The sequence below is a fragment of the Dermacentor albipictus genome, chromosome 8 (assembly GCF_038994185.2).
Source record: "Dermacentor albipictus isolate Rhodes 1998 colony chromosome 8, USDA_Dalb.pri_finalv2, whole genome shotgun sequence".
Lineage (NCBI taxonomy): Eukaryota > Metazoa > Arthropoda > Arachnida > Ixodida > Ixodidae > Dermacentor > Dermacentor albipictus.
The window spans coordinates 102,937,119-102,962,342 of NC_091828.1; the positions used below are offsets into that span (position 1 = coordinate 102,937,119).

General features: G+C 44.8%; 1 protein-coding gene across 15 annotated transcripts in view; it reads left to right on the forward strand.

Annotated features, from left to right (window-relative positions):
* The window catches only part of Usp7 (Ubiquitin-specific protease 7), a 64,007-nt gene that overhangs the window by 3,948 nt on the left and 34,835 nt on the right, over positions 1–25,224 (forward strand). For 11 of the 15 annotated variants that reach the window (XM_065446302.2, XM_065446292.2, XM_065446298.2 and 8 more), the window contains exons 2-9: positions 3,897–4,269; positions 8,962–9,060; positions 12,141–12,170; positions 13,228–13,301; positions 14,093–14,157; positions 15,506–15,594; positions 19,965–20,073; positions 22,126–22,256. In XM_065446302.2, coding sequence (XP_065302374.2) covers positions 3,897–4,269; positions 8,962–9,060; positions 12,141–12,170; positions 13,228–13,301; positions 14,093–14,157; positions 15,506–15,594; positions 19,965–20,073; positions 22,126–22,256 — 970 coding nt within the window. The remainder of the gene's footprint in view (positions 1–3,896; positions 4,270–8,961; positions 9,061–12,140; positions 12,171–13,227; positions 13,302–14,092; positions 14,158–15,505; positions 15,595–19,964; positions 20,074–22,125; positions 22,257–25,224) is intronic. The other 4 variants (XM_065446303.2, XM_065446293.2, XM_065446301.2 and 1 more) reach the window with 1 other exon arrangement.

The window sequence follows — 25,224 nt, forward strand, 5'->3', positions numbered from 1 at the left end:
TATTGTACGTGTCGACTCTGGCATAGTAAGCTTTGTGCACAGGTCCCTAGACAGGTTGATTTGAGCATAACACGAAAAGTACTTTGGAATGTTACGTCACCAATTTTTCAATGAATAGACACGTGTTTACATTAGCATTGAGTAACGAGCATTAACTAGCTACATCATGAAAAACTGACTACAGTACACTGTGATAGATGCGAGTTTTATTCAGATAGAACAATCGCACATATGTTAGGGTGGAGATGTTGGGTAGGTTTGCTTGCCTGCAGAATCTGTTCGGGACACTTAAAAGAACGATAGTTGGCGACAACCTGCAGTATGGAACGGTGACAGCCAGAATGGAACGGAAAATTCACAACTGTCCATATGAAAGAGAATTTGTGTCGATGCAGCAGCCAATTACATTTCCTCATTACTCTGATGCCACGGGGCAAGCTTGTTTCACTAATCGGCACTCCCAGCTGAGCACTGTTGTGGAACAGAGATAGATGCAGTGCAGTTCACTTTCAAAAGCTTGCATTGAATTCTTATGCTCCATTTCACGCTTAGCAGGCGACGCTGCATAGGCTTGCAAGTAGTGTAATCGTCAAACGGAAATATTGTCATGTTATCCAGTGTGCTGTATTGCAAAGCTGCAAAGGAAACCCGAAGCTTTTGTGATGCACGAAGTTGTATTTTGGATGTAGAATCTTGCAGCAAGCCTGCTCTGTGTTGGAGCATCTGAAACTAGGTGTTTTACATAGTCTATTTGTACTTGCAGTTGGCTTTTTAATACTCTGTACATAATACCTGTACATTATGGGACATTCAAGCTAAAAAAAAGAAAGAACTTAGGTGTATGCTAGCAGGCAGAAAGATACTTCAGAATAGCGAACAATCAGCTGAACAGCAAATGCTGTTTACATTTAGCAAAATTACTCATTTGACACCTGTACGTTTCGTGATCCGAGTTTATCAGGTGGTCAAATTATTCCTATCAGCTAGTGTCCAGACAGAAAACCGGTGCTTGTGATTACTTGTGCATGAATAAAAAAATTTTAAAGTTAGTAATAACACAGTTGCAGTCAGGATGCTGCATGTGAACTAACGATCATGATGCCATGGCTGGTGAAGAAATTTCAATGTGGCAACTCTCCTGTGTGTTTGAGTGCGACATTGGCAGTAGAAGGGTTTGTTGACGGAGGAAGTGGCCAAACTTACTTTCGCTGCTGTTCACAGCACCATCATTGCCATAGTGGTTGCTGGTACTTCGTGTGTACTGTATGGCAGCTGTCATTAGTGGCAGGGTTCTCTCTCCCCTTTTTTGCATTTGCCAAATTTTATGGCAAATTGGCGTTTTCTATGCAACGTGTAGTGGGGCTCGGCAGCTATGACCATGGTCCTTCAATCCAGATTACAACTTTTCAGGGTTCAACTCTTTGCCAAGGCGGCCGCGTTGTGACGGCAGCAAAAACTATAGTGTGCCGTGCTTTTCGTACACTTCTTTTAACTCTTGAATGAGAAGACATAAATACCCCCAAAATTATACATCTTTTTTAATCGAAATGTGCAAGACACATGGATAAACATAACAATGAGGAAACATATTTTGTGCGAACTTTTTCACCAATAGGGGGGTGCAACACTGGCTGAAAACTGGAAGTGGCCTTCACCCCAAGCCACCTGTGGCTTTTGTTTTCAATTTTTCCAGACAGCTGTTGTCATGTGAACCATAGGTGTACATATCATTTGCTTTACGGGTTGACCATTAACGAAGAGATAATGTAGATTTGACCAATTGGGGAGTTGCTTATTATTAGGAACAAAAACAGTGGAATAGGAGCGCGGTGAAAGTAAAATTGGCTGCATGTGGGCTGTTACCTAGATGTTGCCCTGAGTACTTGTCAGGCATAGTTAGCTGGCTCTTGCTTTATGTTTTGTGGTGAACTGGTGCTTGATCTGTGGCACCTTCTTCAAAATAACTTTGTAGTAACCCTCTGCAGTTTAAACATTTACCGCACCTTGCGATCATTCTTGTTGAGAACTGTGATGCATTTTGGAAATGGATAAAAGTTGCTGAACAGGTGAACCCTTCAAGGTGCTGCACACACATTTGTGTACAGCTAGACAAGTACATCAACAGCGCAAGCATTGATGAAAGTAATCACTTTTAAAATGTCTCGTACGTCTTGAAACACTTCCGATTTGAATTGTGCTGCAAGTTTGAATGACGTGTCCAAAATGTTTTACTAAAATGAGTGCGAAGGTAGGCAGGTGGCTGGTTGTTCTTCTTCGATGTATGTCATGTGTAGCGGGTTTACTTCTTCCATTGTTTTTCGCAACGTGTTGCACCAGGAATGTGGCTGGTTAGGTGCTTCTCAAGCCTGATAGACTGCACTAATGTCCTTTCACCGACTTGAGAGCCTGGTTGCAAACTAGCTTTCAAAGAATGAATGACTGCTGTGTGAGTAGCTTATCGAAAACGCAAAGTAAATGGTTGCTGAAAAAAGATGTGGCAAAAAGTCGGAAGTTGTAGAGAAAGAAATAAAACGAAGTGCTTCTGAAGGACCTGTGTGCCTTAGGCACATGTAAAAGGAAGACATCAGTTTGCAGCATCAGCAATAAAACTGCTACACGACGACATTGCCGGAGACACTGACAGACCACAAGCAAAAATTAATGGTTATTAATGGCTATCATTTAAGCTTCCGCTGCAAAACCAAAACGGAAGTTTTTTTCCCCCCTCACTTCTGATGTGCAGTATTTTAACAGATGTTGAACAGTAACCAGACTTTACCATTCACATGTTTGGTTAAGAGTACTCGAAAATACCAAATAGTTTCTTTTTGATTACGAATAGTTAGTTTATAGCATTTGATTCAACTGATTCAAATTTGATGCTAAAAGTTCGCATATTCGTCTATACCTGGTTGAGACCAATGTGTGGCTTCACTAAATGCAAAAGTACCTGTGTACCATGCATTGGGTGCACATTAAGGAACCCCAGGTAGCCAAATTAATCCAGAGTCCCCCGCTACGGCGTGCCTCATAATCATATTGTGGTTTTGGAACGTAATACCCAGGAATTTAATTTAATGTAGCAGAAGTGACCCACTGTTTAGTTCACGGCCCTTTAAATCAAGTACCTGTAGAAGACATGCTCTGTGACCGTGATGCCTTGTCTCCTGACCAGGGAAAAACTGGAGGCTTAAATAAAGTCAGCATTGACAAATGAAAACATTCGCATGTTTTTCGAATGCTTGCTAGTCTCGTTTACAACATTTGTGCTAGTGTAGGACACCTGAAGTTTTTTAAGAGAAGGTGCGTGTTTTTCTGATGGCTGCGCCTTCCCTAGGATGTTACAGATGGCCATGTAATGATTTTGCAACAATTGCATTCATAGGTGGGCCCCATCCTTTACAGTACTTAGTGCTAAGTACTTTCACTAGCCACTATTATTACTTTGCCCATTTGTTATTTATAATCCTATGGAGATAACAGAAAAGGAAGCCAGTAAAAGCATAGGCGAAGTGGTTTAATTGAAACAGGGAAAGAGACATGACTGGTCACAAAGACAACTTGCTGCATGTGGATGCGTGACCATCATCTTCCACATTATACGTGGAGGGCTTTACCAATTAAGCTGCCATGGCAGCCATCCTACTTTCAACTTTCTTGGGTGTGTGTGTGTGTGTGTGTGTGTTTGTGAGAGACAGCGAGAGAGAGAGAGGCCATCATGGGGCGGCTAGCCAGCAGTGTCTTCGGACATGGCGATAAACGTGGAACATCTTCGGACCCCCTCATTCTTCTTGCTGGCCCTTTTGAGCACTTTACGAATGTGATTGTCATGTTTTCAGTGGGCTTGGCTTTTTGCCTTCATTTTGTGACGTCTGTTTCGTCCCCGGCACTTGCAGACGACCACGCGGCAGTCCAGCAGCAGCCGCCTCACCCGCAGCCACAGCCACAGCCGCCCCCTTTAGCGGCTGCTCCGCCGCCGCCCCCGGCACCTGTGGCTGCGCCCGACGGGCAGCAGCAGCAGCAGCAACAGCAGCAGCACGCCTTCAACGCGGTGGCTAACTTGGCACAGGCCGGAGCAGACGACGACCCAATGGGTGGGGGTGGTGGTGGTGGGGGGGGTGGGACACGACCGATGGAGCCCGCGGAGGAGCCTATGGAAGAGGAAGATGAGGCTCGATCGGAGGCTACATTTCGCTTCGTTGTCCCAGAGTTCTCTCGCCTCAAGGAGTCTCTCCTCAGCCCACCCACCTATGTGCGCAACTTGCCGTGGTAAGTTCCGTGCAATGTCCGGACCATACTGCATGCTTGGGAGCAGAAGGGGAGGGGAACCTCTTGTCAGGTGGCCCACCACTTTGTGTGCCTCATGTGTACGCATAAAGTACTGCAGTAGGTTGAAATTCAATCCAAGTTTCCCTCTACGCCGTCTTGCATAAACTCTTGTTGCCTTTGAAATTTGGTTGCTGTAGTTATGACCCAACAGCAGTTCCAACAAAATGTTTCATAGAGCAAATGCATGAGGTTGGAGCATGCAAACACTGCACAGTAGTATTGACACAGACAAAACAATGCAAAAGATTGAATGAGTACAGAAAGTTAATTCAATTCTGATTTGATACCCTGCCTGCCAGCCCTCTTGATTTTTCTCCATGCTTGCTGCTGCTTGTATGTGCAGCATCTTAAGTTCAATCAAAGTGCACAAAAGGTGTGTTCTCAGGGCAAAATTTTCGAATGCATTCTATGTCCACTTGCTGTTCTTAGTTCATGGAACTTTTACCCATTATAATGATTGGAAGTTGGCAGGCATGTAAGCATTTGACTCTTCTGAAACATACTTCAGGATTCTTAGTTTTTGGCTAAAATCTGATAACTCCAGATTTTTTTTTGCAATCCAAAAAAGTTCTGTAAATATTGGGTTGAACCAGATTCTGCCTCAAAGTTCTGCCCTTTTAAGTATAGGTAAGAAGGTAAGAATAAATACAAGTGTTGCAAAACCAGTGAATGCTGTAGCCTTTATGTAGGCAAGCGGTCTAGATAAATTGTATATTAACATTATTTATACATAAATATGACATATGCTTTGTTTTCGTTAAACATTCAAGCAGAAACCAACATTCTTTCGTAGTGCATTCAGGGCCGGCCAGCCTTCAGTAAACGAAAGCTTGCCCCCCTCCCTCCCCTTTTTAAGCCGCGTTTATGTGAATACTATAGTGGCGCATCGCATCATGTTTCCTGCACGTAGCATGTACGTAAACGACGACAATGCACTAGGAAGCTCACGCAATGCTGCCATTGCTCTACATTGCCATCTGTAGCTCTGATGAGGGATGTTTTCCCAACCAAGGTACAATCAAAGGCCCAACAGGTCTGGAGGGATAACCACAACGCTCAAAATCCAAACGACAATACACGTCAACTAGTGCTTGCAAGATGAGGAAAACGATCGCACTTATTTGGGTAGCATGCCCATGTGTACTACTGTTTGCACTTTTCTTTCTACTTATGGTAGTGTGTAGAAAACAAAGTAACTCGCATCCATATTGTTCATGTGGTTTCCTTAAAAAATGTACATGCCTGTCATTGAGGTTTATATATATATATAAGTTCACATGGCTAGTATCTCGCCTTGTCATTATGTGTTTGTCAGCGATTTTGCTTGTTTAAGTGTTTCTGTCTGAAAGGAGACCATTACTTATATTCATAGTTATTGGGAGAATTCGCAACTTTGAGCTGGCCAGCAAGACCCCCAGTTCTCCTCGTAAACGTTCAATAACCACTTTTTACCATTCGAATTTAAAAAGAAAAAAGAAAACAGGATGGCTCTTAACCTGTTAAATGTTTTGGACGAACTCAGTGGTAATCCCGTTTTTCAAAGCGATTTGAACAAACTCTGCATGTCCATTTATGTTTTCTTTTGCTACACGGACAGCTGCAGCGGCAGTGTTTGAAATCCGCGGGTATTTCATCCCTTTTTTTTTTCTTTACTACATATATGTCGGAACTTCTTCAGCAGCTTAAAGGCTGCATTGATTCTGTCTTTGGGTTCTGCAACATTGAGGACAGTCATTTTATTGGCGCTAGAGGGGGGCATTTGTTGCAGTTTGTGTTCTTTAATACATAAAGAGAGCACTTTGTAGGTGCTCAAACATCATGTTTTTGGAAACAAGTGCGTTTTGCACCTTTTGGCAGATTTGGAATAACGTCTGTACTACCGTAAAAACCGGACTATAGGTCGGACCGGAATATAGGTCGATCCCCCAACTAACGAATTCTAAAAATGAAAAAAATCTTTTTCAGTGGCAAAAGTACCGAAAGACATGACACCCTTATCTATAAACAAATGCGACTCAGCGGGTTGCACAATGGTGACAGTATTTATTTAAATGCTGCTCGCATGTGCACCTGGCTATGTTTTTAGCGGTATCGCGCGACCATCGACCTGCGTGCTTGTCAATACCGTATTAACGGCGTTGAGCAGCGAAACAAACGAGATACGCGCATGTGTACACATGCCCTTACTTTCGCTATTTCGCCGCTCCGTGCCGTGATGATAAAAGGTGCTGACAAACACGCGGGTCGACGGTCGCGGATACTGTTAAAAATTCGTCGGGTGTACAGTACACAGAAGGGCACGAAGTCAGCAAGCGCTACTCCGAATCAGAGCAACACGTTTGAACAGAGTTGGATGACGAGTGCTTCTCGCTGTCCAGTCCACAGGCGTGTGCAATCTCTACCGCTTTCAAACGAATGCATTCGACAACAGGCAGCGATCTTACACGCAGCTCTCGGACGGACTCCGCAACCTTGCCTTCTAGTTCTGCAGTCCGCTGCGATCCGGCCACGAAATGACGTTTTCTTTTGGTTGCTGCAAGTTGTAATACGTTGCTTTTACTTCCGCCACTACTGAATGCTATTTTCGGATACTCCAAGTCCGCGCTGTGCCGCCAGGTTGCCGTGGGCTTCCGCGTACTCAATCGCCTTTTTCTTGAAGGCGACGGTGAATCGACGTCGGCTTCCGCTCATTTTGAAACAAAATGAAAATGCAGCCTTTAATTAATATAACTTTGCGACAGTGGAAACGCAAAATGCCGGTGCCACAATGTCGCCACGCCATAGAATAAAGAACCAACGCCGCGCTGCTGATGATGGCGATGGCGAAGGCGGCTGTTCACTTTATCTGCCCATTGTTGCAAGACTTCCGTAGTTTTTCCGCCAATGTCCGGTATATAAGTCGAGGGTCGACTTTTCGCGATGGTTTTTTGAAAAAAAGTTCGACCTATATTCCGGTTTTTACAGTATTCATTTTTGGCAATGACAAATATATATATATATATATATATATATATATATATATATATATATATAAAGCAAATTGGTTGAGAAAGCTTTAGAAGGGTTTTCAGTCGATTGAAGTTTGAAAATAAGCATTAAAATATTCAAAATAACACCACCTGAGGCGTTTACCTGATATAGCCACCTTTCCTTCTTTCTTGAAAAAATTCGAATTGTAGTTACAAATACTCGTATGCATAAAACAAAATATCCAAAATCACTCTTACTATTCGCTACTCAGTGAGATTTGTAGACTCGTTTAAAGAAAACAAACACTGGTGTTAACAACAGTGCCTTTGTATTTACATGTTTTCGTAATGAACCAACTTGGACTTGGCACATGAACCGTCTTGCATTTCATGGCAGTCTGTAAAACAGTAGGCGGTGCAGAGATGGCAAGTTCAATTTATACACCTGAATGTGTGAAATTCCTTGGGATTTTCACCTTCGGAAACACCATGCGAAAAGCATTGTTGTCGGTCAATGATGGTGACATGCCGAAGCTTTTTTTTCCCCTTTGTTTCTGAAGCGACATTTTATTCGCCTAAGTGTCCCATTTAGATTTATGAACTTGGATGTGGTATGTCGCGAAGTCGCAACAGGCTAGAAGAGGTTGACATAGCGTGTGGCCGGTGCTTCACTTTGACTTCAACATTTAAGTTGTTACAAGTTTTAAAAACTAAACAATTTCGGGGTCTTGCCACTGTAGTCGGTGTGCATTTTGTGGAGAAAAGAAATCAATGTCGTAGTAAGGACTGGTGGGATGTCCTTGCTGTAACGCTACGTGGTTTTGGGACGTGAAAGACCGTCAGTCAATCCATGATTGATCAAATCAAGTCGCATGTTTATTGGCTGTGTCCGCTCTCGGTACAGCCAATACTGCAATAGCGCAGCATGGGAGGAACTAGGAAGAATGCCGCCGCTGCACATCAGCACTTTGGAAGTTGGGCTTAGCTAGAGCCCGGTGTCCATAGGATCAACTGTCTGCCAGTTTTTCATCCGAACACCTACCCAGTTACACTGTGGCCTATGCAGCATCCAGTGCAGCTCAGACAGCCCTGGTTCCCGTTTTGATCCCTCTCCCTTTGCCACCCCGTGGATGCCCAGAAGATCCTGTGCCGCCTGCTTTATCGTGATCTTGGGTGCTCTCCCGAGACCTTCGTTTGCGGGCATCATTTAAAATTTTTCAAGCCGTGCTCTTCCCAGAAAGCGTAGCGGGAAAGATCTACTAGGTACGTTCGCGTTGTAGGTACAGTCGACCACAAAATTTCACGCAACACGAAATCTGGGAAAAGGCTAGATGTTTGCGCAGCCTCGCAACGCACCCTAGTATTCGCATTAACAGCCTCTGCCAGTATATGTGAACGCCATTGCGTTGTTTAGTTTTACTGACCACTGTTAAAGAATGCTCGAAAATTAAATCTTTTCAGTGATCCTATGGTCCGTACACTTTTGTGGTTGGCTGTCCTACCTTTACACGAAGCTCATTTCCCAAGGCGGAGACGTGTGGCGGCGGTGTGCTTCCGCGTGACAGCAGCCGCAGTTGACAGCTGTAATGGGAGAAGCTTGTCGTGCAGGCTCCTCGGCCGTTCGGTTACTCAAATGAGGGGCTTGCTTTCTCTTCCCGTGCAGGAAAATCATGGTGATGCCACGAACCAACACGGGCAACGACCGGCAGCCGACAAAGAGCCTCGGCTTTTTCCTACAGTGCAACGGCGAGTCCGAATCCTCGTGAGTCCCTTCCCCCCGCTCTTTGTCCTCATTAGTCTGCATTTCCCATTGCCTCTTGGCAGGGCTTCTTTGTCTCCTACTCTGTGCAATTCCTGTTGCCCTATAGCAATTTTTTTTCCATTAACATAACTATATCTGATTGCCATGCTGGGTTATCTTCAGCTGCAGCAATCGTTGGTAACACAGGGGATTGCAGTCACTCTCCAGGTCAAGTTTAATGGCATTTTGCAACCTCACGCGAGTTCCTGTTCATTTGCCCTGTGGAACCTGCCTACATGTAGATTTGTTCAAAAACGCTGCCCGACAGCATTGTGTTTTGTATAAAGTTTGCGCCATTGCCAGAATTGCAGCTCGATTGGGAGTGGCCAAAATGGGGAGCTTGATTAAGTGGGCGAAAGTTTGGGGCACACTTTCTAGGCCCATCTGGTCCCGCAAACATTTATCCTCGTCCATCTTGCCTTTGCTTTGTTTAAACGCCGCGGACCCGCTACTTTCGGGTCACGGACAGCATGCGCATATCAGCATTATGTAGCGTTCTCAACCTGAAAGTTGCTCGTGGACTTTGCTAAAGAAAGGAAATGGCACACAGATAGGATGACTGGTTATTATTTGGGGATGAGCAGCTCCAAAGAGCGCAAATTTTGTTTATAGTATGTACCGCCTGGCAACAACTTTCTCATTTTTTTATATGCCTCTATAGAGTGATCGGGCTTGTGTCCCAAGGAAGAAGTTCCCCCTTAAATGGCCTTGCAGCTGAAGTTTTCATTCGCTTGAATGTGCTTTCCAAACACTGCTTGTTTATGTGAAGTTTTTACGATTCATCTATTGGGCAGTGTGTTACAGCTGTTACTGGAAACAATGTTCTAGTTCTGCAGTGGTGGCCTTGCTTGGCAGAACGGCTCAGGGACAGACAGCAGACGATGTTGTTGCCTGTCCGCTATCCGCCGCGTTGATTGTCCTTGACGCACTTGTCATTCCTCTGTTGATGTCATTTATTATCGGTTTGGCTTGTTTGTTTAATGCTCTTGGTTTGACTTGTCCTGCTTTTGATGATTTAAAGAGATGCAGAAGTCTGGGATAGGCTAACTCTAGCAGGGCGATGTCTACTGCCTGGAAGCTTTCTTTTTCTATCTAGCAGCCGTCTCTAGAGGTCTGCGGATATTGAAAACCTTAAAATAAAGAATGAAATGTATTATAAATGAAATGTATGTATAAATGTATGTGCTTGGTTGCATACATATAAACGTATGTGCTTTTCAAGATCTGAAATGCCAAATATTTAGTTTTCAAATGATCAGCACCGTTGTGTGAACCATGAAAAGGGAAAAAAAAACTAACAAAAACACAAGGGGTTCATTTTTATTGTTTCCGTCCTTTGACTACCTGAATATGACGCATAGCCCAAGCTTTTATTGTACTGTGGTCACAGTTTTGGCATTAAGACCTGGTTAGGGGCTTGGTTTAGCTACATCATACAATTGCAGAACTTTCTGTTGACCATGCCTTCGGCAGTAGTCCGATATGCTTGCTTCGCTTGTAAAGCTGTCATTTTCATTAAATTTTAATGCCACACTTTTATTTAGCAGACTGTAACTAAACAGCACATTGTTACTGTGTCTAGACAGTCGCTGCTCTTTAGGAGCTTATCTTAGTTCACATTGACAGATAACACTTAGGATTCTCTAACAATAAGTTTTCGTGTGAAAGTTTGCGAAACTGTAAATTGAAAGAAGTGACCTTATTATCAAACTATTCTAAAAGTATTCTGTCTGGGTTCTAAAAATTATTCTCGCACCCTCGCTGCCAATAACTTGACTCATGATCGCCTTTGCATGATGTAAAAAATCTGCGCGTACCACATGACATCTGTGTCCTGCATAAGTAATGTACCAGTACCACTTTGATATTGCGAGCGGGGCAGCAGACGTTTGGTATGCACATGACAACCAACCATGTTACGTCTTCTCGGCCTTGAGACCAAGAAAAGCAGGTTTTACAACAAGCATCAGAAAATTATTAGTTTCTTCACATACGTGGAGAAGCTGTTTCTAGCATCTAGCTGGGGTTATTGAAAACAAGAAAATTCGTTTTCCAAGTTGGTAACCTAACAGTTGGTACCAAGAACAGATTAAAAAAAAATGATCCTGTCCTTCATCAGTGTTCGCGTCTCGAGATACTGGAGTAGCTCTTGTAGCCTTGATGTTGCTTCAGGACATTGAACCCCATCAGTCACCAAAATTTTTTGTGGTCATAATGCACATTGTTGCATAATTAATCAATAACTGATGTTTACATTAATGAATTCGCATGCAGCTTTGCATGTTGATACAGTGGCAAGCAATATAACGAAACACCCAAATTTGCTTTCAAGAAGCGACCACACTGGCTATGTCTACGTTGAGGACGAAAAGTGTTGGTCCAGTCTAAATGACCAACTGGAAAGCTGCTTGCTGCGGGTTTTTCTACTCCTCACTTCTATTTTATGTTGTGCAAATTAATTTTTTTTTTTTTGTCGTACCTTAGAGGAAATGTGGCGGGTATCCACTAATGAAACTATTTGACATCTCTGCCAACAAATCGAAGCTGCCGATAAATGCCAGGACGTAAATGAGAGGATGCTTGCTTTACGTGCTCCCATGTCAGATTCATAACACGTGAGGAGTAGTCATTGCACCAAAGCTTATTGGGCACTTCCTAAGGTATTGCTTCCAGAGTTCCTACAAGCCTGTTAGCTGCAGTTTGGAGTAAGGCCAGACTGTCCTGTCCTGGGCCAGCACAAGTGTGATGACTCTATTCGTTCTATTCCTTTTTCTTTTTAATTCGTCGTTCTTGACCAGTCGATCACGGAGGTAAATGTTGGCAGAGTGCTGCACTGACCGAGCACTCCATGAACACCGTCACTACTCGGACAGCTGGCAAAGCACAAAAAGGAATAGCATTGGATTAGAATTGTTACATTATTTCTCCCCGTCTTGCTGCCCCGTCTTCATGCTGCAGCGGATGTTAGCCATCCCCCAAGAAGAATACCTGAAGCTGCCGTTGGTTTTTTTAAAAACATTGAATCCCTTGCATCCTTGCAGGGAAGCCTCTGAAGGCGAAGACAGTATGCCGTAAGGAAAGAAAAATGTTTATGGGTTGTTCTATGCTTTATGTTTGTACTTTTTTCTATAGTAGTTGAGGGCGTGACCCTCTGTAGCATTTCTGAGCCCTTCTGCCAAGCCGCAAGCACGTAATGAAGGAAAAAAAAGGAACCTTTTCAAATTGATTGCACAGCGGCTTAACGTATTGACCCTGCTCAATTTGGTGTGGACGCACGGCCAATATTGGAACTGCTCGTTAGCTGTTCTTGCCAAGATATTGTGGTCTCGTTGCAGAGTGTCACGTCCTGCCTGTTGCGCCATGTCATTGCTTGTTGCTGCTCGCGCAGGTGCATTGCTTTGTGGTGATGGTGGCTTTGCAGCAGCTTCAGTCGATCAATCGCTTTATTTGACAAGGCACAGGGGGAAAATATATATATATATATATATATATATATATATATAGCTATCTGATCAGACAGCCTACAATGGATAGACTACTACAGGGAGTGCAGCTAAACAGGTCCACTGCAAAGAAACAAATTTTTACAAACACGTATCCGTAGCTATGTGGCAAAGATGAAATGACTACAGTGTTTTAGCATTCAATTTTGAACTGGCAGTGCTGAATACGATTAGGGATTCCAAGTTTACCTAATTTTAGGGGAGCTTCCAAATTTTCTATTGCGAAAACCCAAATTCAGAATTGAGTACGTTGTGTAATGTCACCTTCGCTGTCCTCCCAAGTTAAATATTTGCAACGGTGCATTAGTTGCTCTAGCATTGTGCTACCAAGCATGACTTGGCTGGTTCAATTGTTTTCTGGTAAAATCGCATCTGGGTCGAATAACCTTGACTGTACCACTAAGAAAACCTGTGCGTAGGCATTAGCCTTACCCCGTTGTTTGATCAATCAATAATCGACTGCTTGCTTCTCAAGGTGGGGGGAGGACGTCTAGCTTTCCTGAAGCTTTCATGCTTTTCGAGCTTCTGTGAAGCTCCGTACGACATTGTCTGTGTAATGGTTTACATGATGATTTGCAGCTGCGATTGCTGCGTGCGCTAATGACACATGTTGTTTGCCTTGCAGAACGTGGTCCTGCAACGCCTCTGCCGAGCTGCGTCTAATTAGTCAGAAGGAGGGCGTCGAAAACTTTGTCAGAAGTAAGTGCACAGCGCGTGAAAACTGCTGGTACTACGTTGTCTTGGTTGGACGTGAGCTTTTGGCAACATCTGTTTTTAACAATCGAATCTATTTTATGAGTCAGCTTTGTATACCGGGGCGGTTCGTGTTACTGGCATTAGCCGGTTGGCAGGTTCCTCGTCGTCTTCGCAGTGACTGTCTGTAGGCAAAAAAAAATTTTAATGGCCTACTGCCTGTGGGGGTGCACCTTCATAGGAATGTTTTTTTGTCGTTGAAAAAAGCGCAGCTATTGTCGCAGTTCTGCGAGAGTTGTGGCTTGCCTCTTCACGAAGTATTGGGTTGCCGGAGACATGGACGCCAGCAGGAAGCACTCCTAGCGGCATTTTGGGGCAACTTGTCCAACTACAGATCACTGGAAACGCTTAATGTTAAATGTGACTTCGATATTGTAAGGAAAAAATGGAGCATGAGCATTTAATTTGAGAGTGTCATTGCAGATGACACTGGAACAGATTCTTCTTACGATAAATCTATTGTTGAGGCATTTCATTATTTTATTAGCTGTTTTTTTTTCCTTAAATTTTATTGGTACATGCTTGATGTGCAAAGCAGAACAGTGACAAATAGAGGCAGTATGAGCAAAACAGACCAGCTGAAAATAACCTAGTAAATAGTTGCTAAAAATAAGTTAAAAGGCAGAGAGCGACTAGGACCAGGCATAGAATTGCAACATCCAATTACACGGGGAAAGTGTAATGGTCATTGTATTCATTTCGTGTCCTTACATATCTTTGGGCATATGTGTGTGCAGAAATTCAGCATCTCTTCTATGGCAAGGAGAACGACTGGGGTTTCAGCCACTTCATGACGTGGAATGTGAGTGTCATTAGCACTAGTTGTCATTAGTACTACTTTAACCTCTGTCACTATGGAAAGCGCGTCATTTGTAGGTGTTGACATTGAATACATAGGGTTCTAGCCATGTTACACGGAACTATCATTCACATAAGATGATGTTAATTTGTTGCATAATACAAAAGATGCTGTTGCGTTTGCAAACATTCCGGTGTTTTTATTGAACTTTGGTTTAGAGATTTATTTATTGTATCTCAAAGGGCTTGATGCGAGTCGGAACGTGAGGGGCGGGCACAAGTGTAGTCGTCATGGGTTGCATAATAAAATGTTCCTCAGTGCCGGACTTGAATTGGAGTTTATCCGCTATCAAAGTGCTCTGCGCAAAAAGGTCTTGTCTTTCACAGTACGCAAAAAAGACTACTGATAGTTCGTTGTGCTGGGCTTGTGGAGGATACAGCCTTTGGCAGCTGCTGCATAATGCGATGTGTAAGTCAGATGAAGTCATTTGGTGCTAAAGAACTAGAAGAACTTGGAAAAAAGCCAGAGGCGGTGCTATCGTAAGCCAATAGGTGAGTGTGATTTGCATGGTAGCACTGGTATTGTAGGAGTAATCGGAGAAAACAAATTTGCACTGCAATCTAATTTACAGTGATAGTCAAACTTTGTGTGGCATTTGCGTAAGTAAATGAACGAAGTTGAGAGAAGGCCTTTTGACGGTTTCGATTTGCTGACAAACGGGGCCAGTGTGTGCCAGGGCAGCAAATGCACAGGAACCTCTGTGGCACTTAGCCATGTTTGGGTGGATATCTCATTTTCCCTTTGTTAATTACTTCTCCACCTTGTGGGTTTCCACAGAATTATTAAGTCACTCTTGCCTTTGCTTCTGAGTTTTGGATAAATTTGACTTCGCCTGTCATCTGCTAGCCTCCTGGTTAGCTCAGATGGTAGAGCGGCTGCCCCAGAAAGACTGCTCCCGGGCTCGAGTCGTGGACCAGGACGAATTTTTCCTCAACTGTGAAGCCTTTCTTTCTAGGAACCCGTATGGGTTTCCTTTGTAGCACTTCACTACATTTGTGTGGATGTCTCATTTTCTCTTGATTAATTCCTTCTTTATACCTGATAATTCATCATACCGGTGTTCGTTATATTGAGGTTTGACTGTGTGGACATTGAGGTCACAAAGCTCACAATGAGGTTCGTGAATTAATGACTGATGACTTAATAAGTGCATTAAAGGTACCGAAGGCTTCGCACAGAAGGCTTCGCCTTAAACTTTCTCCATGTGAGCTGAGACACCTGGCATGTCTTTGATGACTGTAAATTGTTTCTTATGACCTCCTTTTCTTTTATCTTTTTTTTTAATCATTAGGACGTCTTGGATCCAGAGAAGGGGTTTATCGTGGACGACACCATCATCCTCGAAGTCTGGGTGTGCGCCGATGCTCCACACGGTGTCAGGTTGGTGTCCGCAGCTTGCAAGCTCATTCCACTTCTGTAGTCTTTTTATTTATTTTTTTTCTTGCATGTAGACACTTTTTTTTTAACTGGTGTGGTCCCTTACGATGCACAAGCTCCGGGGTTGTGCGCTGAGCGACTATTGCGGCTTCGAGCACCCCAAGCCAACATACATGCCGGGCGCCACGTCCTTGCCATCTCCACACGCTCGGTGTGCCGACGTGCCGCTGTGCATGCGGGCCTAGCCGGTCACAGCTGGGGGAAAGGCGAGGCCGCGCAGGCATGGAGGGAGACCCCAGGCGAAGCTCTTCAGACAAACGCGGGACATTTAGTGGGCTGGGCTTTGATGCAACACGTTCTAACAGTACAGCCGAATCGGAATCTAATCGCTTTATGAGAACGGGTTGCAGGTGGTAGCTGTCGGTGCACTGCGACAGAGAAAAAACAAATGGCAGGCCAGCGCCCTCCATTGTTCACTCCACGGCAGAGGAAGTGAAAGGAGAAACTAAGGAATGGCACGCTTAGAAATCACTGCCTCGAGACACTGAGACAACGGAAGAGTGCATGTGGCCGTTGAGGCCGGGGCCCTAACGAGCTGAAGTAACTGTCAGTTGGCTGCAGACAAGGAGAGTCCATCGCTAGCAAGGAGGAACACTTGCACTATACTTTCCACCATGTCCGGATGTGGTCTCCCCAGACCCCATCTTGGGAACGAAAGCAGGGGCCCAGATTCCACTAAAGAATTTGGCCGGTAAGGGAAGCCCGTCGACCTTCCCACGGGCGGGACGACAGCCGAGTGGCGGTGTTTTATGACCCGCTGCCACCCGTGCAGGCAGGTAGACAAGGGACACATTCTTCGAAACGCAGTGCGTCGGCGGTGTACAGCTGATGCGAGCTCTCGGGAGCCCACGCTGGCAAGGAAAATCGATGCCACTAGTGTCCCAGCAAGCCCAAGCACACGATTGCGCTTGGTGCGCCAGACACTTTGCAGTAACACTGCAATTCCGATGCACATCTTGGGAAGAATCTTCGTGTTAACCATACCACACATCAGAAAGGCCGAAGCTCGCTGTCTGCATTCTTGAGTAACAGCACCGTGCAGCTTAATTTTGCTGCTCCGCTCAAACTGAATGCGCAGACTTGGAACAGAGCCGTTTAACTGTTCAAGTAGTGATTTCGTGCTGTGTTTCACTGCTTCACTGCTGCTGCAAAAGGTGCCAGCTATATGGCCAGTGGCAATGCAGGAGCAACGCAGTGGCACATACACTGCTGTGTAAATGTGATGCCGAGTGCAGAAGATTGCAGTGAGCCAGGCCGAACGTGACACCCGCTTTGCTCGGTGCGTCGTGGAAGCAACCAGCCTGCGGAATACGATGTACCGCTCACTCGCAGGGAACTTATTGAAGAAAAGTGGGGTAAAATAAATATAGCTTAGCAACGGTCAATTGTAAACCACTGTCCGGGACACTGAAAATTTTTGTGGTGTGTCAGTCGGTCACGTTTAATCGCTTCCATGACGTCGCCAAGGAGCTATTGCGGCGGCCACAGTGGAGTAGCCGCGCTCGCAGCCAAAACGTAGCGTATTGCGTGCTGGAAGCACAGTGGTGCCCAAGTTGCATATAAGATGTGTAGCCTTATGTACAGAAGTTCTAGTCAGACGAGAACACGAACCTACACAAACTTCCAACTAAGTTTACTTCACTCAGTAGTCAGTATAAGCACGTTACCGCACTCATGCAATGAGGCAGCACACATTCACTTTAAAAAAAAATATATGTACAAACTAATCCCATCACTGCAACAACATGCCACACAGGAACCTCTTCCTGCTATCACACAGGGAAATTGATGTCGCTCACGCATGCTTTACGGTCAGAGGCGATTGTAAATAGGATTGTCTTACAGAATCGGGATTGATGCATGCCCCTCTACCTCTGGCTCAGTATTCCTTGGGAAAAATCTGGTGGAATTACTTTTGGCATTACTCTACAGTGAAAAACCTTGATGTGACACCCAGTTTCATACATCGTAGACAATGCTGCATAAGCCACACAGGTTCGGTGCATCATGGTAATGACTCCTCACGCAGCTTTCCTGTGTAGCTGTCCCGTGTCTACGAGGCTTTCTACAGAATGACCGCTTCATATATTTAGCTACATGTGGACACGAGGTGTCTTCAAGTTGAGTGTTATTTGAGCATATTTTTGCTTTCCGTGCATGAGTTGTCCCGTTTTGGCCACGAGCGCAAGTATTGCGCTGCGGCCTCTGCTTGGCAAAAAAAAAAGTGTCGCCCCACCAATTTGTGGGTAAACAAGTTTAAATCTGTGATGCCTCTCATGCCCATTTTGCACTGTAAATGTGCGAGACTCGGTGTCCAATCAAATTTCATGACTACGGCCTCTATTCCTTCCATACGTGACGCACTGTTTCTTGTTGGTGAGTGCAAGCAACAGGAAGTGATTGTTGCCGGCTATCTATGAAATGGAGTATGTAAGTACTGCTGGAAACAGCCAGAACTACTCGCACCACATGGCATTCAACCCTGATTGTGCCGAGATCAGTTCAAGAAGTTTCAGTATTCGCGTGCACGCTTTATTTATTTTATTTATTTATTGCTTGCTTGCCATGATGTATCTTTGCACAACTTGCTCCAGCATGCAAAGAGAAATGTCCTTAAAGCAAGACTTCCTTTTTTATTCTTTCCCCTTTCTTTTTCTCTCCAGCATTGCGTAAGTATAGTGGGCCAGCTCGTTCAGTTCCGAGCTGGAAGGGGTGCCGCCTTCAAGGGTAGTTGTTGGCCTGAACGGTCGCTTAAAAGTGCAATGCTGAAGATATTGTGGAGTGCTAGTTCTATTCAGGGTTGAACAAAAGGCTTGAAGGTTCAAGTATTGCCTAAGTAGTCGTAAAAATTGACAAGCTCAGAAAAAAAAAAAATTTGGCTTCATGAACAGCAGTGTTCCTTACATCCAATCTCTGCCTACTCTTCATTTAGTCTGATAATTTCACATGCCTACTGCGCATGAATAATGACCAAAAGTATGTCACGATTCCTGTTGTTCATTCTGAAATTAATACGAATTCTGCAGTTTTCATACAAGTGATCTGTGAAGCGTAGTAAATTATGAGCGTGCAACCTTATTAGCTTTAGGCTTACTTGATGAAATGAGCGCTACGAAGACGCGGACGAAAGAACAACATGTACGACAAACAAGGCGCTACTTCCAACTAAATGTTTTTTGAAGAAACAGAACTTTAAATAGATGCAACCAAGAATGGCCCATTGTTGTTCTTTCGTCCGCGTCTTCGTAGCGCTCATTTCATCAAGTATGCATAACCAACTCACCCACATCAAGCTTCTGCTACTTAGCTTTAGGCTGTCTGCATATACGCATTGGCATTTACGAAATAACAAAATACTGGAAACGCTTGTGCACGAGCACTGCCGGCGCCATCGTGTGATGCGGAGTTCAACCTGAGCACGATTATTATTGCAATGGCTGGCCACGTAGAACTCGGCTAGTGGCTTAAATTGTTTGCAGCATCGTAAAGCTGTTGCGCGACTACAAATAAAATGACGAGTACCGTAAAATCCCGAGAGATAGCTGGTCACCTAAAGTCGAGAGAAAATCTGGTGAAAATATGAGGTGGGCTAACTTTCAGTGAAGTGGATAACTTTCACATGGGTAACATTCACTTATTTAAGTCGGGAACTTAGTGGGGGGTTATCTTCAGGTGGTGGGTCATCTCTCGGGATTTTAGGGTAATTTCTTGCTTTGATAAGGTGTAGAACGCAATGTTTCACGGGCTATGGTTAAAAATAACGTAGCGACAAGATGTCACTGCGATTGCCATTCTGTGACCATTCATGTCTCCAGTAGTATACCGGTAAAGGTAATACATTCACGAGCAGGCCAAAACTTTGCTGTTTTTTGTGTTTGGGTCGTTCTGAAATGTGCCCGACAGGCATTATTAATGTGGATCACGCGAGGGTTTTACTGTAGTGTTAGAGGCCCTATAGGTAGTCTTCTAACTGATGGATGGGATACGAGCGTGAAAAGGTTACACTGAAGTGGTATTTTCGAGTAATCACTTTCAGGCGACTGGTGGCGAATCCTTCAAAGTATATGGTTATTGAAGTGTTCCTGGCACTGTCCAACTATGGCAAACTTCGTACAGTGCCGGGAATGCCGCCGTTTGTACACGGCCGAGTAGGCACCACATACCAGCTGCCGAGTCGCCTAAAATTTCGTGAAAGTGATCGTATCTCCGAAAGTGAACGCTCAAGAACACCACCCCTGTATGCTGCTGTCTGAAAAAAGAAGACTGACGTTGCTCGCAACAAGTTCTTATTCCTTTGTTTGTCTGCTGTGCAGCTGGGACTCCAAGAAACACACGGGATACGTAGGCCTCAAAAACCAAGGTGCCACCTGCTACATGAATTCGTTACTACAGACGCTGTTCTTCACGAACCAGTTACGAAAGGTCAGTGCGTGCGCATTTTCTTTTTTGGGCTCCCTTTTTTACGGCTCCATTTGATGAGACGCATCTGAAACGCTCAAATGAAGGAACACTAAAAGGATGTTAAAATCAATCCTAAGTTGCCAATTTTTGGCAACTTTTGTGAAAGCTGCCCTAAATCAAAATTTTTTTTGAGAGCTGCTAAAATTTAGGTTTACCTCTTAAACGTAACTAATTTTATATTGGTTCAGTAGTTGCCCAGTGCCAGACTGCATTCTTCATAAATTTAAGTACGGAAAGTGGGGTACTTGTTGTGCATTGGGGTTACACCTCCTCTTAATGCTTAGCATTCTGCCCATTGGAACTGGGCTGTCAGTGTCTCGCATGGGTTTTTGACATTAGACTCTTGATTAGCAGCAGGTGGTCATCATAATGTAAATCAGGGATGACCTTAAGGCAGAAGAGCGTCATTTGGGTATTAATAATTTTTAGGTCCTAGGTTCTTGAAATGCCATCACATTAGTCATTCAAGTGGAGCACATGGATATGCAAGTCGTGCAGTGGCTTTATAAACCAACTGCAACAAAAATATAGATCACGTAAAAACCCTGGTGTTAGGTTAGTGTAGAACACAGCGCCCTCCGTGCAATATCTCGGCTTAAAAATACCAGTTAATGTGCCGTGAAAAACTCGCAAAAACACATTTGTGATGCCGAAACAAACAAAACTCTGCCATAACCTCTTGTTAGAAATGATGCAAAAAGTTCCAGATATTTAAAACCAGCGCAGCTCCTCATCATGGCCAATGAAATGTAGCCGTGTATGCAGCATGCCGGACATCTTGGAGAAAAATGTGCTGCGATTTGTGCTGTACCTGCCAACCTTCAGGGGCACACGTCTGCTTGTGTGCCAAAGACTTTTAGCGTTTCTTTGAGCTAGTTAGTGGCAACATTGCTACTACGTACAGCACATGATGATGAAGACGCGCCAAGGAAAGAAATAAGTAGTTGAGCCTTGCTTTACCTAGCCATGAATGCTCCGAAATCCTAAGTCACATGCGATGGCACTCCGTCCTGTCTCGTTCATTGCTGTGTCTTCGTCCACTCGTGCTGTATGCACCTGCAAGGGCTGTTCATAAGAAAATGTGAGAATTCCCCGCCCTGACACTTCGTCTAGATTGCTCCAATGGTATCTGTACTAATGATTTATAACCAGTTTAGCTAAAGTTGCATTTCGTTGCAGTTGTCCTTTAACACAATGGGAACACCAGCATGGTGGCTGCTGCAACTTTGCCTGGCCTTGCCTTTTCCATTGCGTGATTGCAAACATCTCGCAGTTGTGAGAAAGTCTTGAACATTGTTTCATTGTTCTGGTGCTTTGCACAGCACATATAGGAGACAAGAGGAACACTAACCAGGGAGGAATGGGCAAACTGACTCGAAGCTGTTTTTTTCCTGGTCGGTGTTCCTCCCGTCCCCATTGGTGTATCATTTGCGCTGTACAAAGCTAAGCAGATGACCACCGTCTTAAGTTTCATTCCTATTTTGACAAGCCAGCAAGAAAGCCTGCTTCGCAGAGGCAGCATCGAAGTAAAAAACATGGCAGGCTACTTCGCTTGTCTGAGCAAGATGGTGGCTGAGCAGAATGCTTGAAAACTCAATGGAAAGGTTGCCTCCGGTGCAAGAAAACGTTGTGCTCTCTTATGTGCCTAATGTAACCTAGATTTTTTTTCGAAATGTTGCGCGTGCGAACCTTCAAAGTGTTAAAATACAATAGATGCTTTTCTTCGCTTTTCTTGATTCAAGGTGTCGTCAAGTCGCAGAGATGTCTTGAAGCTGTCTTAGGTGCCAACGTATAAACTGCCGGAATTCAATTGGAGCACACCCTTAGTACTTGCTGCGCAAGGAGCAAGAACAATCAATGCACGAACTGACTGCCCCAATTATCGCTTTGTGAATGTCCTTGGGGCCTTTTTCTCTTTCTTTTCTGCCCTGTTTGCTGAACTGCTTCTGTGTTGGCTCTGCGTGCTGTTCTTTGTGTTTGCTTGAACTTTGCTGAACTGCTTTTGCGTTGTAGGCTGTCTACCAGATGCCCACCGAGAGCGACGACTCGTCCAAGAGCGTGGCACTGGCGTTGCAGCGGGTGTTCTACGAACTGCAGTTCTCCGACCGACCTGTTGGCACCAAGAAGCTCACAAAGTCCTTTGGGTGAGCAACAACTCGTCACCGTTTATTATGGAAAAGAAATATTGCAAAAAAAGCGTGTTCAAGCATATGGATTCCTATAAAATTCTTATGGATTCTTGCATTTTAATTAAGAAAAATACATATGGGGCATTGAGTGGATAGGTTGTAGCAAAAAGGAATTTAAGGGGGGAGTTGGGCCATGATCAAAAAATTTTTACTTTTGAAGATACTAACCTGAAACTTTTCAGAAGTATGTAGTTTTGCATGCCGATTTCAAATATGCAGTCAGATTTAATCTCTGATGTATAGATCACATTTTATGCTAATTACTCTGTGTGATTGTTATGAAAACAATAGAAAAAGAACTGCTACATAGAAATAGTTAAAACTTATATAGCCATGTTTCTGGAAGCCTAAGGTTTGAAATAAGACTTGTTTCATCATTTTCTGTTCACTTGGTACAAAGTTATGAAAGTTCGAATTTTCCAGTCGATAACTGAAAACTGCCTTTTTGTGATAGCTACAGAATTTCAAAATGTTCCAAGTCAAATATTAGTTGCACTGTGATGTTATTGCAAACATGACACATATAGGACTGAAATAAAACAAGAACGATCAAAATCTATTGAGTAGATGTGAAGCCACACCTCTCACAAAATTTAAAAGTACAAGAATTTTGTTTTTGAGAAAAACGTAAACATCTAATTGCAATGACATGCAAGGGTTTATTGAGGAGGAAAGGTTTCAATTATACATTGTGAAGGCTTAGAAAGCCCCAGGGCAATAGTCTTCATCAGGTTTTCCATGTTGCCTTCTCTTCACGGAAGTCTGGAAAGCTGCCGAGGCACCACGCTTTTTCTCGGACTTCACAGCACGAAACCTATCTTTCTCAGCAGCTCTAGAGCTACCTTTGCCACTTTGTTCCAACTGCAGCTCCCTCAATATGCTGGAGCTGGCATGCTGTGTGCCATGGTTGAAACGCATGACAGCTTCTGCTACAGCATTCTGCACTGCAAAAAGGGACACATTCTTGTCTTTAGGTGCAAGGCTCCAGATGAGGGAGTGAAGGGCCTCGTTAGAATTCTGAGTTCTGCCACGTTGGCATCGCTGCAAAAGGCTTTTGTCAGCAAGACGCTCGTACACGGGAAGCAATGCCTGGCACACATTTGGAGGCAGATTGTACCTGTGTTTGGGAGGGAGCTCATTTCTGGATATGGCTGCATTGTGTTTGCACCAGGATTCAGCACCACTTGGACAGAGGGTGTGGTTGTGCCTTTCATCACTTGATGTCACATGATAATAGGTCGCCATGACTGCCCTCTGCATCCTGTCAATATCTCCTACATTTGACTTCAGTGCCCATCCATAGTAGTTAGTCAGCTTTGAAATGAGGTCTCCAGTGAGCCGACCCTTGCCACCGATGCGCTCATCAGACTTTTTTGAAACGAGGTTTCGAAGCGCTGTGCCCATTCGTTTCTGAACGTGGTTGACACAGTCCTCCTTCTCAACTGAAATAAATCCATACACTTGGGCCTCTTGTACAGCGAGGTACGACCTGCTGTCACCATCGGACAGCATTGTGGTGTACCTCAGGCCGTGGCAAGAAAGTGACCTCTGAAACAAAATGAGGGCTGCCTCAGCCTCCATTTGGCCTGCTTTGCTTGTAGTGTTTTTCTGGCACTCATGTTTTTCCTTCCATTGAGGATACTCTAGGCTGTCAGGTGCTGGTGCACACTGACATCCAAGGCAGAAGTTGGACAAAACAACATAATCAAGCACATATCCAGAAAAAAGTTCGATCACTGCGGCAACTCCAATGTGAGAGGAGTGCCCTCGCGTGTGCCAGGTTCCATCGAAGCTTACCGCAATGTTCCCTGGATTTCCAAAGTTCATTTGCTCATAGAGGTCTTTCACTCTCTTAGCGCACTCATCCAAGCTCTTGCTGCATGCTCGTGTTGCCGCCGGATTCAGTTTCTGTTTCAGGTAGTCCTGATATGTCTTTTTATGAAGGCCTCTGTGCGACACTCCCAGATTTGCGAAAATGTCGTTTAGGGCTGCTTGTGCAAGTCCGGTGCTTTGAACAGCACGCGCCGCGAGCAGATTTATCTTGAAAGGCTTGCAATTTGCCTGGAACTGCCCTGCGACCCGAGGCGAGCTCCATTCAGCACCAACATCACCACAGTTGATGCACTGCATTCTTAGTTTTGCAGCTAGTCCGTACTCGCGATCATCCTTCGTAATTTTCAAGACCCCGCCGCACGTCCGGCACCCAGCAGAATGCAGCAAACTGTTCACTGCATCGAGGTCCACTATCGTGAACGCCGTCGACGAAACGCCCGGCGCACTAGGCGTTGTTGCGAGAAGTTCCGTTTTACGCTTCGTTGCCGAAACAGATGCCAGCTCAGCCGTTCTCTCCGCCGCTCGCTGCGTCAGAACATCGCACTCTTCGCTTGACAAGAAGTGCGTGTCCACTCTTGTCCGTTCCGGTTGCAAGTTGAAGCTCGTGGAAACCGCCACTCCGGGAACTGTCGAGGCAGCCGCCGCACTCGCTGAACCGCGTTCAGGCGTGCGTGGCGGGTCCGAGGCCGCCGCACTTGCCGAACCGCGTTTTGCCGTTGCTGGGCGCTGTGGCGTTCGCGGAGAGTCCGCGATGGTTTCCACTGAAGACGGAGGCACTTTGCGACGCTTTGCGGCACATTTCTTCCGTTTTTTGCCGAATTTGTGCACGGTGTGAAACTTCCGAGGCATCGCGATGAACTACGCCTTGTCAAGATGGCGCCGCCCGTGTTTCGGCATGAAGTGGGTGGAGTCAGCCGCCGACCAATCGGATGCGGTCGTTTGAATTCGCGCCACGCAGGAACCAATGAAATAGCTCTGTGCTGCTTTCCTCTTTTGCCTTGTATTTTGTTTGCAGGGTAGTCTGGGATGCCTTGGTTTGGCGGGAAAGCAAGCCGAAAGGATGCTCCTTCGAATGAGACCAAGATGGCCG